Source organism: Canis aureus, chromosome 12, assembly GCF_053574225.1.
Source record: "Canis aureus isolate CA01 chromosome 12, VMU_Caureus_v.1.0, whole genome shotgun sequence".
Taxonomy (NCBI): domain Eukaryota; kingdom Metazoa; phylum Chordata; class Mammalia; order Carnivora; family Canidae; genus Canis; species Canis aureus.
Window position 1 is genome coordinate 50,008,485 of NC_135622.1, and position 13,659 is coordinate 50,022,143.

At 39.3% G+C, this 13,659-nt stretch overlaps 1 protein-coding gene across 1 annotated transcript in view; it reads left to right on the plus strand.

The window, feature by feature from the left end:
* The first annotated feature begins 2,263 nt into the window (after positions 1-2,263).
* WDR35 (WD repeat domain 35) overlaps positions 2,264-13,659 on the plus strand; it is a 64,710-nt gene continuing 53,314 nt past the window's right edge. The window contains exons 1-8 of the mRNA XM_077844035.1: positions 2,264-2,449; positions 3,142-3,259; positions 5,048-5,119; positions 6,384-6,476; positions 7,971-8,099; positions 11,247-11,380; positions 12,635-12,800; positions 12,938-13,083. Of these exons, the coding sequence (XP_077700161.1) occupies positions 2,426-2,449; positions 3,142-3,259; positions 5,048-5,119; positions 6,384-6,476; positions 7,971-8,099; positions 11,247-11,380; positions 12,635-12,800; positions 12,938-13,083 (882 nt within the window). The 5' untranslated portion in view covers positions 2,264-2,425. The remainder of the gene's footprint in view (positions 2,450-3,141; positions 3,260-5,047; positions 5,120-6,383; positions 6,477-7,970; positions 8,100-11,246; positions 11,381-12,634; positions 12,801-12,937; positions 13,084-13,659) is intronic.

Consider the following 13,659-nt stretch of genomic DNA (forward strand, 5'->3'; position numbering starts at 1 on the left):
ATTATTTTGAATATATAATGGTTTCTTTTCAAAGGACACAATATTGTAACTCTTCCTATAATTTAATCTCATAGTTTTAAAGTTAAAAATTAAGTTCAGGTTAAATAGGTTTTTATCAAGAATGTTATGGGAGAGGGAATAAAATGAAATGATTTAAACTTGGATAAAATAATGAAGTACATTTATATAAGCACCTGAAAAGTAAATATAACATAGAGATGTAAACCTAAAATCAGTCAAAAATCTAAAAAAGAGGGCAGCCCCAGTAGCCCAGCGGTTTAGCGCCGCCTTCAGCCCGGGGTGTGATCCTGGAGACCCAGGATCGAGTCCCATGTTGGGCTCCCTGTGTGGAGCCTGCTTCTCCCTCTGCCTGTGTCTCTGCCTTTCTCTCTCTCTCTGTCATGAAGAGAGAAATAAATAAATAAATATTTTTAAAAAAATCTAAAAAAGAAACTTTAAAGGAAGAAATGAAAAATAAGTACATCAAGGCAGTATATATTATATGAAACGTACATTGTCATTCCTCGACATTTTTGAAAGATGACTTAGAGCAGTATTATCTTCCAAACTTATTTCAACACAGAATTGGTAATATTTATTAATGTATCACCGACAAATGGTGCTGTAGGAGGAATAAATGACAGCTCTTGTGCAAGCACTAGGGGAAGTTATTTAAAAATGATTTTTTTAAGAGTGTGGCCATCAGTAACTAGTTTCAACTAATCATCTCTTAAACTTGACTAATTGGAATCCCCTGGCTTAGATAATTCTGATTTGTTTCATGAGCTCAATATTGGGAACTCATCGTACAAAGGTGCCAACAGATCTTAAGGATTTATAGTTTGATGTTGAAAAAAGACACACGTTTGAAAACAAATGTATTATCTGAACGGAATGGGGGTTAAGTTTGGAAATAATTTCTCAGGGAGACCCGATTTGTACATTTGGCTAGGCACAAATGGCAGAGGGTAGGATCATCACAGGACATAAAATGGCCTTGGAGGCAGAAAGCATATTGGCTTGCTTAGAGTGAGGGCACCACAGTAAAGGCATTTCCCTATTGATGGAAAATCTCATTTAGCTGTTTTTTTTTTAATCTATTTATGAGAGACACACACACAGACAGAGACATAGGCAGAGGGAGAACCAGGCTCCCTGCAGGGACCCCAGGACCAGACCTGAGCCAAAGGCAGACTCAACCATGGAGCCGCCTGAGGGCCCCTAAGCTGGGGGTTCAGATGTGACGGGAAAGGCACCTGACCCTAGGCAATCCTTGACTGTGCTGGGTTAGTCAACAGACTCACTTCAAAGGATCTGAACAGTACTTAATCTGAAATGTGGAAAGACTACATGGGAGAATTAGCAGTCGCTGCTGCTGCATCAAGTGCCAGCCAGATTATACAACAGCAGTAGCCGCAGAATACGGTAAAAAAAAGAAAAAAGAAAAAAAAAGAAAAAAGAAATCAGACAGAAATGAAAAGATGAGCTAGGCTAAATAATTGCATGGGCCTTTCTGCCCTGTGCCCAAATTGTGGGGCTTTGTAACTCTCCAAACATTCCAAAAGGACAGGGGACAACGAGGAAAAGAATTAAGGTAGAAAAAGAAGAGAACAGAGAACAGTAGGCCCCAGGCGAGAAAATACCAAGCACACTTAATGGACTCAAAAACCGGCAGGCTGGGCTTCAGTGGCAATTACAAGCCGCAAAGGCCCAAAGCTCATACACATTCCTTTTACATGAACCACCGGGCTGCAGTCATAGCTTATAAGCTGTTAAAAAGTCCTAAAGCAAGCAGAATGAACACCCATCTCCTGCCCCCGAAATGCCAGGGGGTTCCCGGTCCCCAAAGGCGTAGAGGGAAGGCCCGCGCTTTGCTTCAGCCGGCGCCAGCCCCAGCCCCAGCCCCAGCCCATCGAACACACTGAATGACCTTTCCCTGCAACACGCTGGGGCTCTGGGGCTCACCCCAGAGAACCCCCAACCGTGTGACCCTTGTGACCTCATCTCGCCGGGCGCCCGCTCCCGAGCGGATACCGACCCCGCAGGCGAGCTGCACTGTGGCGGTCGGAGGTGCGCCGCGTCCTCCGAGCTCCTGCAGGGCGGACAGCGGCGGCGACGAGGCGCGGCGCCGAGGCTCCCCCACCGGGCCCAGCCGCTCAGCCCCGCGCAGGACCAGCGCGCAGCTGCAGCTCCCCCAGGCCCCCCGCCCCCCCCCCACAACGTCGTCCGCGCAGGCGCACCACGTCCGGCGCCGCGAGGCCGAAGCCGGAAGTGTCCCTCGGCGCCCCGGATGCGCCGGGCGGCTGTGGTTGCCAGGGCGACGGGCGCTCCCCGGGGCGGCTGGTCCTCGCGCCTGGAGAACTATTAGTCCAGGTTTCCTTTGGCGGGCCCGGACGGTTGGGCTCGTCCTCTCGGAGTTCCCAGAATGTTCTTTTACCTGAGCAAGAAAGTGAGTTTTCCCCGCGGGGGCCCTCGCTTCCCCTTGGCTCTGGCGACCCGCGGGCGACTCCCGCACCCTGCGGGCGGGATCTGGCGTCCTGATGCCGGCTTCGCCTTTTCCCGCCTTCCACCCTCCTGCGTCGTCCAGCCTCGGACGGTCCCGACCCCGGATCGTTGTCGGCGGAGCCCTCAGCCCTCCGGCCCCGCTCTCCCATCCCTGCCCCCGCCAGCCCTGCAGGTCGCTGCGTGGCTCTCTCTCTCTTCCTCCACCTATTGTGTTGTCCAGGTGACTTAAAGTCTTCGGAGTCTCATCCGGAGAGAAAAGTAATTATAAGAGGGTAGCCCAGGTGTTGGCGTGTGGAAAGGGAATATGGACCGATGGTCTGGGTTTATACCTCCTCCTTCCCTTCTTTCCCGTAAAAAATTCATCAGGTGCCCCCCCCCCCCCCCCCGCCATGTTCCTCCGCAATCAATGCCCTACTCTGTGCACTTCCCTCTCTCTTTCCCAAATGGTAGGGCGCCAGGCAGGGCCGAGGGATCGTGCCATGGCCCTTTTCAGAACAGCTTACGCTTTTTTTTCTTCTGGGGGGCAGTGGAGGGTGGGGTGGGGGTGGGGCGGTGGATTTTCTTCAGCCTTCACCTGTAACTCGCTAACCAGCTCCTTCGCGGAAAGCTGTGCAAGTGGCTGTGGTTGCTTTTCAGATTGCCATTCCCAATAACGTGAAGCTGAAATGTGTGTCTTGGAACAAGGACCAAGGATTCATAGCATGTGGTGGTGAAGACGGATTACTGAAAGTTTTGAAATTAGAGACCCAGACAGGTAAATGAATGCAAGCCCAAGTGTTTGAACCTGATGGAAAATTGGCTAGTTATCATTTGTGCAGTGAGATTTGCTCACGGAGTTTGTCACTATGCGATTTTAATTCTTTTGAAACGAGAAAAAAAACAAAACTCCCAAACGTTTAGTGGTGTTTTGGCAGTAAGTTAGTTCAGAGAAAGTAAAATGTAAAAATCAGATGGCTTTTTCTGAAGTTACTGATGGAAAAGAATGAAGAATGAGAACTAAATCACTATGTTGCCTTTTGCTCTGTCTGTTTACTGTGCCCTATTATTTGGAGTCTTAATAAAAATGATGTGAATTCGCATTTTGGTAAGGTCACAGAATCTCACATTTTGTCAGATTATTTGCAGGCCTGGATCATCCTTTCTGGTTCTCAGGTGTGTTAATAATTATTCACCTAGTTCCCAAGAACAGAAAACGAGACTTCTAAAAGTATTTTTTATCAATACATTTCTTGTGATTGCAGCTTGATTTCTCTTTTTTTTAGTTCTCTGGAATCATAGCAAACAGTTTCACATTTCCTTTAGCATCTGTAGTGTTGCTCTAGAATGGAGAGCTAAACAATCCTCCATCTACGTTGGAGATCTAGATGAGATTGGAGTGGGGATCTCAGCTCTGCCATGCTGAATGACTTTCAGAAAGTTGGTGAATGTCTTTGGGTTTAAGTGCACTCTTCTGTAAGATAAAGGGCCTAACTAAATTCCATTTTGGATTCAAAAGCTCTACACTGCAGCCCCAGAGCCTTTGCACTTGCTATTTTTGAGCCTGGACTACCCTCCCTTTCTCCATCTTTTCCCCATCTTTTCCCCACCTCACTTGGCTATTTCCAATTTATTCATCAGTCTCAGTTTATTTATTTTTAAATTTTTTTAAAATTTTTATTTATTTATGATAGTCACAGAGAGAAAGAGAGAGGCAGAGACACAGGCAGAGGGAGAAGCAGGCTCCATGCACCGGGAGCCTGATGTGGGATTCGATCCCGGGTCTCCAGGATCGCGCCCTGGGCCAAAGGCAGGCGCCAAACCGCTGCGCCACCCAGGGATCCCTCAGTCTCAGTTTAAACATAATTTCTTTAGAAAGTCTTCCCTAGTTCTCCCTCCCTCTAATCTAAATTAATCTCCCTCTGTTACTATCTCTTTATTATGCCTTTACTTCCTCAATTTTTAATTTTACATATATGCATATATATGCATATATATTTATGGGAGGAGATGAATGTGTGTTAAATATCTATTCCCTCAGTAGACTGCAAACTCTCTGAAGGGAGAGGCCTTAATATTTTGTGTATCATTTTATATTCAGAAGCCTCCACAGTGCATGGTACAATGTAGACATTCAGTGAATGAACTAATGAATAAAAGATTCTGCAAAATATAGTAAAAACCAATTTCCAAAGTCTTTGCTTTCTGATCCCTCTTATGCTTTAGAATTTTCAGTCTATATGTCATAAATATTTCTATTTGTGATCTTTTAGGAAAGAATAAGTAGCAATAATAATTACTAATATATTTAACATACTGGGTAAACAATGCTTTTTTAAAAATATATTTTGCTTTATATTGTCAGAATAATATCTTTATAAGGGGGCACATATTATTGTCCATGTTTCTACCATGAGAAATATAGATCAGAATGAGGCATACTTAAAAAAAACTTTCTAATATCATCCAGGAATAGAAACTCCTTTCAAAATAAGCAAGAAATGTCAAGTCTTATAATTAATAAGTCTTATTTAATATATTTGCCATACTATATCTTTTTTTCTAGATGATGCAAAATTGAGGGGTCTTGCAGCCCCTAGTAACCTTTCTATGAATCAGACTCTCGAAGGTCATAGTGGTGAGTCATGTAATTTTTAAAATCATATTTGAATAGTCTCTAGGCATTTAGAAACCATCTGCTTAAGGCAGAAATGTTATCATTTTTAATAATGGTGATATTTAGAGTAATCATTTCTGTTAAGCATAATTAGTTAATTGAGCCTAGAGTCCTTCAACAACTTTTACATGATTAAACAATATCTTCAGTAAATCTGAAACAAAGTAGGTCTTATTTTATATATTTATATATTAAAAAATACTGTTATTTGTCTATGGATAGAATCCTTTTTTAGAATCTGTCCTATGGTTCCAGATGAGAGTGGACTTAAAGAGATATGACAACTGAATGCACTATATGATCCTAGATGAGAAAACAAGTATCTATAAAGGACACTATATATGTGTGTGTGTATATATATATATATATATATATATATATATATATATATTTAAGATTTTATTTATTTGTTCATGAGAGACACAGAGAGAGAGGCAGAGAAAGAGGCAGAGGGAAGAAGCAAGCTCCCTGCAGGGAGCCGGATGTGGGACTCAATTCCGGGACCCTAGGATCACGCCCTGAGCCAAAGGCAGATGTTCAACCACTGAGCCACCCAGGCGTCCCAATAAAGGACACTATTTGGACAATTGATAAAATTTGAATATGGACTGGCATTAGATAATAACATTGTATCATTGTTAAGTTCCCTAATTTGTAATATGGTTATGAAAGAGAATGTCTTCTTAAGAAATACACTAAAGAATTAAGGGATTAAAAAAAAACTAAAAAAGAAACAGTTGTTCCTATAACCCAGAGGTTTAACATATGCTCAAGAGTATATTACTAATAGAATGGAAAACAAGAGGGGGAAAAAGAGAAATTAGGGCATATATCAACCACAGATGGTCCCCACTCCCCTAAAAAAAACCCAGGTAATTAATATGATGTCCTTTGGGCATTATTATCCTTGGGAGTCATGCCAGTTGGGTAAATCTTACTTATATGTGTTTCTGTCATTATATCTATGGCAGCTCTTGCATCTGACCATAATAGGTGCCTCTGCTGGCCTGAAATAGGAACAAACATGAAAGTTAGTATCACATGTTGTAGGAAATGAGTAACAAGAGCCACTATGTTCCTATGAATATTTTTGAGTGATATTAAAGATGGGTTAGTTGCACAGGAACTTTATTGATTTTAACATGCACTTGATGTTTATTATAAAAATACAAATTTGAAATTGTAAACTTTTTTTTAGTTTCTAAATTGTTTTATAATTTTTTAGGTTCTGTTCAAGTTGTAACATGGAATGAACAATACCAGAAGTTGACTACCAGTGATCAAAATGGGCTTATCATTGTTTGGATGTTATATAAAGGTAGGCTAGGAGAGCTTATGTAACATTTCGCAGATTGGAGTCTGAGTTACAGCATTTGAATGGGGAAACAACATATTAGAAATAGACCCCTTTTAACCAGCAGCAGGAGTTCATCCTTGACTGCATAAGGGTATTATTTCTGGATTTATTCTTGCTTACTTTTCCTTTTAACTTTATTTATTTATTTTTTTGAATTGTGACCTTGCATAAAGAAAGTGAACTAGGTGACTGTTGGTTTTCTCCAAAATGAACTTAGGCCTTTAGCAGAATAGTTTCTACTTGAGATAGCTGTTTTTCCCCAGTTTCCAATAAGAATTATTTTCTGTGTGATCAGTGGCTAGAGTTAGTCCAGTGGGTAAAAACATTTATTAAGAAGTTAGGGGCAATATTCATTCCCTTTATTGAGTCATTTACCTTCTTTTTCTTTTATGGTACAGATTTTATCTCAGCTTTGACTATTGGCTCATGATTTGTACCTTTTGCCTACAAGAGAGAGCGAGAGAAGGATTAATTTAGGTGCATCACTATTACTAGAAAATAATGCGTCATACATGATCTCTTGGGGCCTGTAGCCATCATCTTTAAATTAGAAGGCTACCTTAGTTCCTGTGTGTTGTTTTGAAAATATTCAGGGTATACCATTTAAAAATTCTTAACTAAAAAAATGTGCTGTGGTACATGAATTTATGTTTTTCAAAGTTTATGTATGTGTGTATGTCTGTGCAGGGAGTAGAATGTGAGAACACAGAAGATGAGGCTAAACTGTGTTTTTTTCCAAGGTGGGTCTTCTCTGAGCCTCATTCCTAAAAATGCCCTCCTTGACTAGTTATTCCAAATTATGAGATAATTTGCTTGGCTGTAGGCCAGAATTCCTGATACCAAAATGTTGTCAAAAACAAAACAAAATAGCGTTGTGATTTGCTTCACATTTGGTTACACCTTGAGACCTCTCACTCCAGCCTTGTGTACAAGAATGTTTTTGTTATTCAGCATTAGTGATGTAAAATCACTAAGTGATTTGAACTGTTGAAACTTTTTTCAAGCAGGCTTAGAGTTTTTAACCTAATGTACATGTATTTATTAATATGTTTATAATTAAATCACCGGAGAATTTCTGCATACATATGAAATTACCAAGGTTATTTTGTTTTTTCTTTGATTAGTCTCTGAAGTTTTAGGCTTTAAGAAAAATCAGTGTTTTTGGCCTGTCAAAAGCAAATAAAGTTTTATTTTTTAATGGATGTAAAGGAAGAAAGAAAGAAAAGATGGGCATTTATTGTGTTTCCTGAGATAATCTTTGAAGCAGTTGTTGGTCAAGGCCTCAGCTTATTTTTTATTTTGTTTTTGCTGGATTTGAAGGTTTTATAGTTTAATGTCTCAGGCTGTAGAACATTTTGCAGTTACTTATTCCACAGTATATTTTATGGAATGTTTTCAACTCTTATGTGAAAGTTTTGACTTGTATTTTTTTTTTTTTTTAATTTGTGCAAATAGGCTCTTGGTACGAGGAGATGATCAATAATAGAAATAAATCAGTGGTTCGAAGTATGAGCTGGAATGCTGATGGACAGAAGATATGCATTGTATATGAAGATGGGGCTGTGATAGTTGGTTCAGTGGATGGTAATGCTTTGTTGCACACAATACTAAGATCAAGATTTGGTTGGCATTTTTGTCTTTAGAGGTTTAATTATATGTTGGCTTTTTGACAGAAAAAGAAACATAAAAAAGAGAAAACAGTTGATATACAATTTGACATTCAGGGAACGTTTATTTATTTATTTATTTTTTATGTATCTTTTTAAGTAAACCCTCCACCCAATATGGGGCTCTAACTTAAAATCCTGTGATCAAGAGTCACATGCTCTATGGACTGACCAGCCGGGTGCCCCTAAGAAACATTTATTTTTAAGTATACTCATGTAAACAGTCTATTTTTTTTTTATGTAAACAGTCTATTAAAAAAAATTTCCTACAGTAGCACTGAAAAAAAAAAAGTGAATTTTTCAGGATTAAAAAAATAAAAAAAAATTTTCAGGATTATTTTAAATGTGTCTGCCTAGTTATTTATTTTTATACTTGTTAGACTATTATAAATATGTAGATCTTAATTTCAAAAAGTATATAGGAATATAACAATCTGGCTATTTAAAAAAATTGAACTGTTGCATATAACTGACATAACATTAGTTTTAGATGTACAACATAATAATTTGATATTTTTATATGTTGTGAAATTATCCATCTGGTCATCTTTTAATAGAGCTGAGCATGTTATTGTGACTTGTGTTTTATAGCTTTAAAATCTATGTTTTTCAAATCTGAGTTCATAGAAAGCAATGGGGCTTCTGAGAGTCTGTATCTTCATTTTAATGTGAAACCCTATAGAGAAGTAATTTATTTCAAAATGATTTTCATTTTTCTTTTTGTTTTTTTCTAGTATAACTTCATTTATTCCACAAATATTCTGAGAGCTTACAAAATCACAGCTATAGTTCTAGGCACTAGATATGACAAAAAATATTTCAGATCTAGAGCAGGAGAGATGGATAAGTAACCAAGGAATTACTGTGCCTTGTGATGAGTGCTGAGACAGGAGGAATACAGCAATATGTAGTAGAAGTATCTAACCCAGGCTTGGAGGGATCAGTGAAGACATCCTGGAGGAATTGATATCTGCTGAGGCACTAGCTAACAGGACGGTTGGTTTGTAAAATGTCCTAGACCTATCAAGTAGCATTTGAGGAGGTCCACAGGGTTTGAACTTTAGCCATATGTAGGGTATTGAAAACAATTTTGAGAGTCAGTATAACATAACACCAAAAGGAGAAGAGTTTTATGTGATGAAATTAGAGACATTAACGGAAGCCAGAATGTGAGTTATACAAGGAGTTTGGACTTAACTTTATGGGCATTGAGAAGCAAATGAAAGCTTTTAAGAATGGGAGCAATGCGATCACATTTATTCTTTGGAAGCATCTCTGTGACTGTAATATGAAGACTGAAGGGAGCAAGAAAAATAGGGGGCCGGGTGTACCAGTTAGGGAATTATTCTGGTAATTCAGGTGAGAGGTGATGTTGGGTGGTAGCTGAACCAGGATAATGACAAAGAGGATGGAAGTAAGTGGGCATATGCTAGAGATACTTAGGAAGTAGAATAAATAGGACCTCGTTATTGATCAGTTTGGGGATGATGGGATGGGATTGTCTAGAGTAATAGTAATAGATTTTTAGCTTTGACAACTGGATGGATGGTGATACCATTGAAATAAGAGATGTGGGAGAAAGACTGATTGTGAGGGAAGATTTTGTTTTTGGGCATGTTGATTTTGTCATGCTGTAGGACAGCCAAGTAAAATATGTCTAGACCATAGTTAGATATATACATCTGTGGCTCAGAAATATCTGGGCTGGAGTCATAGTTTTGGGAATTACCAGCATTTAGCTGGTAATTTAAATCATTGTAGTAGATGAAAATCTGTGGGCCACCTGTGGAATCAGAACTTGCAACATTTAATAGAAGAGAATTCCATAAAGGATAGTAAAGTACAAGTGTTGGAGATAAAGGAGTAAACAGACTCACAGAAACCAAGGAAGAAGGAAGAGGTGGTTAAAAAAAAAGAAAGCCTGCAGTGTACCTAGCAACAGGCCATTAGGGACCTCATGAAGGCCATGTCTGTGGATCTGTGGGGGCGGAAGCCAGATTGGGCAGGGCTGTGGGTTGAGGGGGAAGATGGGGAAGTGGTGACTGCAGGTGTGAACTCTTTCAGGAAGCTTGTCCGGGAGAGGAATGGTGGAAAAGGGTAGTAGTTAGAGAGGAACTTGGGGTTGAGGGAGATGTTCTTTGTTTTGTTTTGTTTTGTTTGTTTTTATTTGAGGTGATAGTTTTGAAGAAGGATAGATCTGAGTATATTTAAATACCTGTAAGAAAGGGCCTGGGAAGAAGAGTTTAAAGAGAAAGAAAATGTGAATAATCAGTAGAGGGAGATCTTTGCACATCAATGAAGGGCTTAGACCAGAAAGTAGGTAGACAGGTTCTCCCTAGATGGGTGTCTGGTTGGGGATATACCTCTTTCCTTTGTACTAGGACCCAAATAAAGGGTCAATGTGGATTTGGTTTTGTCCTGAATGTTTGAAAGTGGGAATGAAGGATTTTTCTTTTCTTTTCTTTTCTTTTCTTTTCTTTTCTTTTCTTTTCTTTTCTTTTCTTTTCTTTTCTTTTCTTTCTTTTCTTTTCTTTCCTTTCTTTCTTTTTCTTTTTTTTGATTTTATTTATTTATTCACGAGAAACATGGAGAGAGAGAGAGAGAGGGGCAGGACATAGACAGAGGGAGAAACACGTTCCCTGCAGAGAGCCTGATGTGAGACTTTATTCCAAGACCCCAGGATCACAACGTGAGCAAAGACATGAGCTACAGGCAGACACTCAACTACTGAGCCACCCAGGCATTCCTAGGGATTGCTTTTTTTGAAAGCTTTTATTTTCTTTCCAAAGTCGAAGGTGAATTCATCTGCTAATTGGAAGTAAGGTCCAAGATTAGAATTTTGAAGAGAAGGCAGAAAGTTGGAAGCAGCTTCTATTTAAAATGTTTAATAGGCTGTCTGGCACATAGTAGTTGCTCAGTAAATATTTATTGACTGCATTATTGAACAAACACATAGTGCTGTGAAGAATGTGAGAGCTCTTTAGGGAAATATTTTTAGGGGAATTACTGGAGAATCATGACTTGAATTTTTAATGAAATAATTATGTTTTGTGTTTTATTTTAGGGAATCGCATTTGGGGAAAAGACTTGAAAGGTATACAGTTATGCCATGTAGCATGGTCTGCAGATAGTAAAATCCTACTTTTTGGAATGGCAAATGGAGAAATACATATTTATGATAATCAGGGGAATTTTATAGTAAGTTTATATACTTTCATATATTCATTAGTTTTAGTTACACAATTTTATGATGGTTTTATATTATCATTCATATATGTATACACATTTATTATGATAGTTTGTTATCAAGAAAGTCTTCAATTTAGTTTTTTTTCCCATTTAGATTTTTTTAATTAAAAAAAAAAAAAAGAGTTGCTTCAAGGTAAATGAATGCTTTTAGTTCTGAATTCCTGGTAACTGGGAAGGACAAGAGTCCAGTGTATTGAAGCTGAGGGATAATGAGTTGGATGAGGTATAGTTTATTCTTTCTGTCTTCTAATAGCAGAAGCCAAAGTTTACATGAGATACCATGATATATATTTGAAGGTATTATTTATTCATGAGAGACAGAGAGAGAGAGAGAGAGAGAGAGAGAGAGAGAGAGGCAGAGGCAGAGGGAGAGGCAGGCTCCATGCAGGGAGCCCAATGTGGTACTTGATCCTGAGATTCCAGGATCACGCCCTGAGCCAAAGGCAGATGCTCAACTGCTGAGCCACCCAGATGTCCTGATATATGTATTTTTTCCAATGAGATTTTTATAACAAGCTATTCAAAGGTTGTTTGGAAAAAGAGAATGGAAGACTTAAACAGTAAGGAACAAAAATCAGGTCCATAGAAGAGGCTCAGCTGGCATGATCTCAAGGAAAACTCTACCTTTGTGAGATTCAGTTACATTTGATCTCTGATCTTACTTATAGGGCAGTTTTGTGTGTCGTGAGGGTGAGGACATTACATGAATCTACTTTTTGGTAGAGATGATAATAGCCAGCTTTCCCATGACACTTTGCTATTTTGTAGGTACTTTCGTATGCCTCTTGTCACTTAGTCTCATAAATTCTCTGAGATTTTTTTTTTTAAGATTTATTTATTTATTCATGAGAGACACACACAGAGAGAGAAACAGAGACATAGGCAGAGGGAGAAGCAGGATCCATGCAGGGAGCCCGATGTGGGACTCGATCCCCAGGACTCCAGCATCATGCCCTGAGCCGGAAGGCAGATACTTAACGACTGAGCCACCCAGGCATCCCATCTGAGATTTTTTTAATTCTCATTTTGCAAAAGGGGAAAACTGAAGTTTGAAGTGGTTTGTCCGTGGATTGGTAAACCAGTAAGTGATGGGCCTGACATTTGAAACCAGATTCTTAAATCCTGTCTTCAGTGTTCTTTCTATAATACTCTATGTTACTCTGTTTTAAAATATGAAATATTAACCTAACTGATTCTCTTTAGATGAAAATGAAACTGAATTGCTTGGTGAATGTCACTGGAGCAATCAGTATTGCTGGAATTCATTGGTACCACGGCACAGAAGGTTATGTGGAGCCAGATTGCCCCTGCCTTGCTATTTGTTTTGACAATGGGAGGTGCCAAATCATGAGACATGAGAATGACCAAAGTATGTAATTTTTCTTTCTCTTTTTTTAGGGTAGAGAACTTACAAAATATCTTTCAATTGTTCTGAAGATTATAAAATTCTGTAGGCTAATTATTTTGCCATAGCTAATCTCACTTTTTTTTTTCTTTTTTGACTAGATCCTGTTTTAATTGACACTGGCATGTATGTGGTGAGTATCCAGTGGAACCACATTGGCAGCGTGTTAGCTGTGGCAGGCTCCCAGAAGGTTGTCACTCAGGATAAAGATGTAAACACTGTGCAGTTTTACACTCCATTTGGTGAGGTAAATGTCTTTTTTCTTTTCTGTGCAGTAAGGTAGGGGAAGAAAGAATGGAGGAAGAGGTGTAAACTTGTCACATTTTTGAAAAGGGACATTTTTTTTAAAAATTTTTATTTATTTATGATGGTCACACAGAGAGAGAGAGAGAGAGAGAAAGAGGGAAAGAGGCAGAGACACAGGCAGAGGGAGAAGCAGGCTCCATGCACCGGGAACCCGACATGGGATTCGATCCCGGGTCTCCAGGATCGCGCCCTGGGCCAAAGGCAGGCGCCAAACCGCTGCGCCACCCAGGGATCCCGAAAAGGGACATTTTGGGTAAAAATGTTGGAATATTAGGAATCTTGTCTTTGAGTAATATCCTCACTTGTAAGTCTTGATAGTTGTATTTTATCACGGAATTTAGTTTGTACTCTGTGCATTTAGAAAATGAGCTGTTTCACCTAAGAAATCACTGTGCAGGAGTTATTTTCTCTGTGATCTGAATGTGCATCTCTTTTTCCCAGCTGGTTTTCTTTTTTTTTTTTTTTTTCAGAAAGGGAACACAAATAACTTTTAACAATTTTATTTGTTTGGTTTTCT